The sequence below is a fragment of the Olea europaea genome, unplaced genomic scaffold (genome assembly GCF_002742605.1).
Source record: "Olea europaea var. sylvestris unplaced genomic scaffold, O_europaea_v1 scaffold877, whole genome shotgun sequence".
Classification (NCBI taxonomy): domain Eukaryota; kingdom Viridiplantae; phylum Streptophyta; class Magnoliopsida; order Lamiales; family Oleaceae; genus Olea; species Olea europaea.
In genome coordinates, this window is record NW_019267230.1 from 263571 (window position 1) to 269063 (window position 5493).

At 40.9% G+C, this 5493-nt stretch overlaps 1 protein-coding gene across 1 annotated transcript; it reads left to right on the forward strand.

The window, feature by feature from the left end:
- The first annotated feature begins 4064 nt into the window (after window positions 1-4064).
- On the forward strand, window positions 4065-5069 carry LOC111392062 (polyadenylate-binding protein 8-like). Its single transcript, XM_023017342.1, has one exon. It carries the CDS (start codon window positions 4065-4067, stop codon window positions 5067-5069), a length of 1005 nt encoding a protein of 334 aa, XP_022873110.1.
- The last annotated feature ends 424 nt before the right edge of the window (window positions 5070-5493 follow it).

Genomic DNA, 5493 nt, shown 5'->3' on the forward strand with positions numbered 1-5493 from the left:
TATCTGCTGTACCTTTTAAGTACCTCTGGATCCACTTCACAGCTTCCCAGTATGCCTTTCCCGGATTCGCCATGAATCTACTGACCACACTAACCGCCTGTGAAATATCTGGGCGTGTACACACCATGGCATACATTAAACTGCCAACTGCACTAGCATAAGGCACACGATCCATGCGTACCTTTTCTTCCGCTGTAGTAGGAGACTGTTTACCAGAGAGCCTGAAATGTGGAGCCAATGGAGTAACCACCGACTTTGCACCTTACAACCCGAACCTAGCAATAACCCGCTCAATGTAGCCTTTCTGACTCAAGAACATTCGCCGGTTCATCCTCTCTCTTCTAATCTCCATACCCAGTATTTTCCTAGCAGCCCCCATATCCTTCATCTCAAACTCTTTACCAAGTTGAGATTTCAACTTATCTATCTCCACCTTGCTTTTCGAAGCGATAAGCATGTCATCCACATACAGAAGAAGATAGATATAGTTACCTTCCTGAAGTTTTCGAATATAAACACAACAGTCATACTCACTTCTGGAGAAACCATGCTTTAGCATGAAGGAGTCAAATCGCTTGTACCACTGCCAAGGAGATTGCTTCAATCCATATAGTGATTTTCTCAAGCGACATACCTGACGTTCCTTATCCTCAACCTTGTAGCCCTCAGGTTGATGCATATAGATCTCCTCATCCAAGTCCCCGTGCAAGAAGACAGTTTTGACATCGAGTTGTTCCAGCTCAAGATCATGATGAACAACAATACTCAATAGCACCCGAATGGAAGTGTGCTTGACCACCGGAGAAAAAATCTCATTGTAGTCAACTCCCTCTCTTTGTGCAAACCCCTTGGCCACTAACCTTGCTTTGAATCTTGTACCACCGAGCTTGGTAGGGTCCTCCTTCTTTTTATACAACCACTTGCAACCAATAGCTTTCTTACCTATGGGCAATGGGACAACCTCCCATGTTTGGTTCTTGTGAAGTGATTCCATCTTTTCTTCCATTGCCGCCAACCAACTCTCGCTATTGTTGTTTAAAATAGCTTCCTTGAAAGTGGTAGGCTCATCATCCTCCACCGAGAGTGCATACTCAACAAAATTTGTCTGCCCATAGTGCCTCAGAGGCTCGTCTGACCCCAACTTTAAAACTTGTTTGTAAATACGGCGTGGCCTAGAGGAAACCAAGTTATCTGCAAGCTGCTGTTGTTACTGTGCCTGTACATTCTCTTGCTGAATCGCCTCTTGTTCAAGCCCATCATCACTCTCATCTTGAGTGTCTGTTTGATGCTCTTCTTGAACATACCTAGAATCAGGTTGATCTCTAGGTTCTATGTCAACAACTTGAGACGTTGTAGTCTCAACATCATCACCATCGGGCACTGTAGCTTTCAACGAAGCTATCATGGAGTTCTCATTAAAAGTAACATCTCTGCTGATTATGAACTTAGAATCCTCTACACACCAAAAGCGATAGCCTTTAACACCTGCCACATACCCCAAGAATATAGCCTTCTTGGCCCTCGCATCGAGCTTTCCTTCGTTGACATGATAGTAGGCTGTGCATCCGAATGTTTTGAGTTTCTCATAATCTGCATGTTCTTCTGTGAATACCCTGTAAGGTATATCTCCATCTAACCTTGAATGTGGAGACCGGTTCACAATGTAGCAAGCATTTGCAACTGACTCTGCCCACCATTCTCTGCCCAAACCAGCATAGGATCGCATACACATTGATTTCTCTCGAAATGTGCGATTCAGTCTTTCCGCGACCCCATTCTGTTGCGGTGTATTTCTAACTGTCCAGTATCTCACAATGCCTTCTTTACCACAGAACTCCTTGAAAGCTTCATCTGTATACTCAGTACTGTTATCAGATCACAGTGTCTTCAATTTCCACTTCTTGAAAGTGTCGAATACCTCATTCTTATGCTTCAAAAAATAAATCCAAGCATATCTAGAATAATCATCAACAAATGTAACAAAATACCTGGAACCGCCTTTGGAAGTGACAGAAGCCGGACCCCATACATCCGTGTGCACATAGTCAAGAATGCCTCTACTTCTATGTTTGCTTGGCTGGAACTGAACTCGGTGTGCTTTACCGTACACGCAATGCTCACAAAAATCCATGCAAGGCTTCTTCAAGTTCTTTAGCAAACCTTTCTTGACTATCAAATCTAGCCCCTTTTCAGACATATGCCCAAGCCTCCTATGCCATAGCCGAGTGCACTCACATGGGTCTCCACCACTTTCACTTGTTCCAACTGCTACATCTTCAGTAACTGTAGTACCCTGAAGAGTATAGAGATTGCCTTCACGAATACCCTTCATCACAATCAAAGAACCACGAACAACCTTCTTTACTCCATTCCATGTTACAATCTTGCAACCACCGGAGTCTAAGGCACCAACAGAGATAAGGTTCTTGTGCAAATCAGGAACATGTCTAACATCCATTAATATTCTAACCACTCCATCATGCATCTTGATTCTAATTGAACCGAGCCCCACCGTTTTACAAGAATGGTTATTACCCATCAACACGGTTCCACCATCAATGCTTCTATAGGTAGTAAACCACTTCCTATTTGGACACATATGGTAAGAGCATCCAGAGTCAAGAATCCACTTATCGGAGGTTTCTTCATCACAAGAGATGGTGTAGCACTCATCGCTTTCCCCTCCTTCCGAGGCATAGCTTACCTCTTGCTTGACTTGCACCTTCCCGTTGTTGTTGTTCTTATTGTTCTTCTTCCAACCCTTTTTGTTAGGATAATTCGCCTTGAAATGCCCAAGCTCACCGCATTTGAAACAAGACCTTTCCGCAAGAGGTCTAGAACTCGATCTAGATTTTTCTACCTTACCCTTTGGTCGCACATTACTTCTACTCCTTACAAATAATCCTTGAGCTTGCTCCTTGTTACCAATGGTAGACATGCCACTAGTTGCAATCTTTCGAAGATCATCTGCTAGAAGTGACGTTCTAGTGTCCTCCATCACGAGTTTATCACCCACTAGCATCAATGTTTGTACTAGGTTCTCGTAAGACTTTGGCAATGAAAGAAGTAGTAGAAGTGCTTGATCCTCATCATCAACTTCCACATCAATGTCCTTCAAATCCGATATGATCCTATCAAACTTGTTGACGTACTCCCGGATTGGTGTACCTTCATCCATCTTGCAAGTATACAATTTGGACTTCAAATAGATCCGATTTTTGTCAGAGTCTTCGTCATGAAGTTTGCCTCCAACTTTGTCCACACCTCCGCCGTCGTTACCTCACTATCAACCAAGAAAGCAACATCTCTTTCAAGGCAAAGAATGATAGATGCTCGTGCCTCAAGATCTAGCTCTTCCCAATCCTCGTCCGACATATTAATGTGCTTCTTCTGCTTTCCCGCTAATGCCTTGTGCAACTTTTGAGAAATCAACAAATTTTTCATTTGCATTCTCCAATATGAAAAATCATTCTTCCCATTGAATTTCTCTATCTCATACTTCCCAATCTTCACCATTCCTCTAGTAGACATGATTTATTCACTTGTTTACCGAAAATAAACCACAAAAGTTCACTTGGAAATTTTCACAAACATCTTGTGCACAACAAAGTTCAAGCAACTCACCACAAAATTGAACCTTAACCACCTTGATTAAGGAAGAAGCTCTGATACCAAATTGTTGGGAAAATAACCTCCCAAGATTGCCCAAGAAATTAAGCTTGACAATGTGAAAATTTCCAAACCATTTCAAGAACAAGAAAATAAGGAAGAAATGATTTCAATGGAATATATGAAGAACAATGGATTGGATTACTTGAACAAGCCTCAAGTTAATCCACAAGAAAAGAAAATAGCTTTGAATTTATACCCAAGAAGAACAACCTCTTACTTGTTAAATTCAATCCAAGCTCTCTCACTTTTCTCTCTAAAAATCGGGTGTTTAATGAAGGGGAAAACACCAGCTATATATAGAATTGAATCGGGCGTCATGGCGCCAAGTTTCGTGCAGAGCCTTGGGTGCCATGGCGCCCGCATGACTGGTCCTTTTTCTCAATTTGAGCGCCATGGCGCCTGACTCCCTGCACCTTTTTCTCACACTTTTGAATGGAAAACAAGTTTATGTAGGACCTTTTGTTCGAAAGCAAGAAAGAGAGATGTCAGTAGACAAGATAAAATTTACGATTGTGTTTGTGAAGAACATGTCTGAAGAAACAACTGAAGAAGACCTGAGGAAGATATTTGGTGAATATGGATTACTCACCAGTGTTGCTGTGATGAGAAATGAAGATGGAAAGTCAAACTGTTTCGGATTTGTAAACTTTGAGAATGCAGAGGATGCTGCTAGATCTGTTGAGTTGCTTAATGGTAAGAAATTTGATAACAAGGAATGGTTTGTTGGAAGGGCCCAAAAGAAATCTGAGAGGGAGCTAGAATTGAAATTCCAATTTGAGCAGAGTGTGAAGGAAGCAGTTGATAAATCACAGTGGTCCAACCTATATGTCAAAAATCTGGATGATAGCATTGGAGATGATGAGCTTAAGGAAGCGTTCTCTCCATTTGGATCGATAACATCATGCAAGGTGATGCGGGATCCAAAAGGAATAAGCAGAGGATCTGGTTTTGTTGCATTCTTATCACCTGAAGAGGCTTCTAGAGCTCTCTTAGAAATGAATGGCAAGATTATTGTTAGCAAACCTCTTTATGTTGCCCTTGCTCAAAGGAAAGAAGATAGAAGAGCACGGTTACAGGCTCAATTTTCTCAAGTACGACCGATTACTATGGCACCTACAGTCGCTCCTCGTATGCCAATGTATGCCCCTGGTGGTCCTGGTCTAGGGCAACATATATTCTATGGGCAACCTCCACCTGCCATGATTCCTCCACAACCTGGATTTGGGTATCAACAGCAACTTGTTCCTGGTATGAGGCCTGCTGGGCCTCTCATGCCAAATGTCTTTCTGCCTCTGGTTCAGCAAGGGCAGCAAGGTCCACGTCCTAGTGGCAGACACTCTGATACCATGTCAAAATATTATAAATTGCATTTATTAAACTCGTGTATTACAAAGTAGAAGACCCTATTTATAGGGTTACAAATAATTGTAAAAGGAAATAACGTGAGATTGTGTAATAATTACATAATCAATTACCAAAGAAAATAATCCTACACTAAAAGGAAAAATATAATAGATATTATTCTCAACAATATTTTCCATATCTTTAACACTAGAAACAAAACAAAGCAACAAATTGATAGTATGAAAAAGATAAAAGAATAATGCTGTGTGACATTGCATTTAAAATGAATTTATTGTATAATATCATGCAGTTGTCATCTAGATTGGTGTTTAATACCAATAATACTAAATATTATTACTCAAAGATAAATTAAAATCGATTAAACACTTCACCACCAATAATGAGAAAGGATTTATTTCACAAATTCTTATTAACCTATGTTCAGCTTTATACAAAATATGTATTTCTTGCCTTTTG

What these genes read in the sequence shown, in the direction of transcription:
- LOC111392062 (XM_023017342.1), top strand. Translation starts at nt 4,065, where the DNA reads ATGGCGCCTGACTCCCTGCACCTTTTTCTCACACTTTTGAATGGAAAA.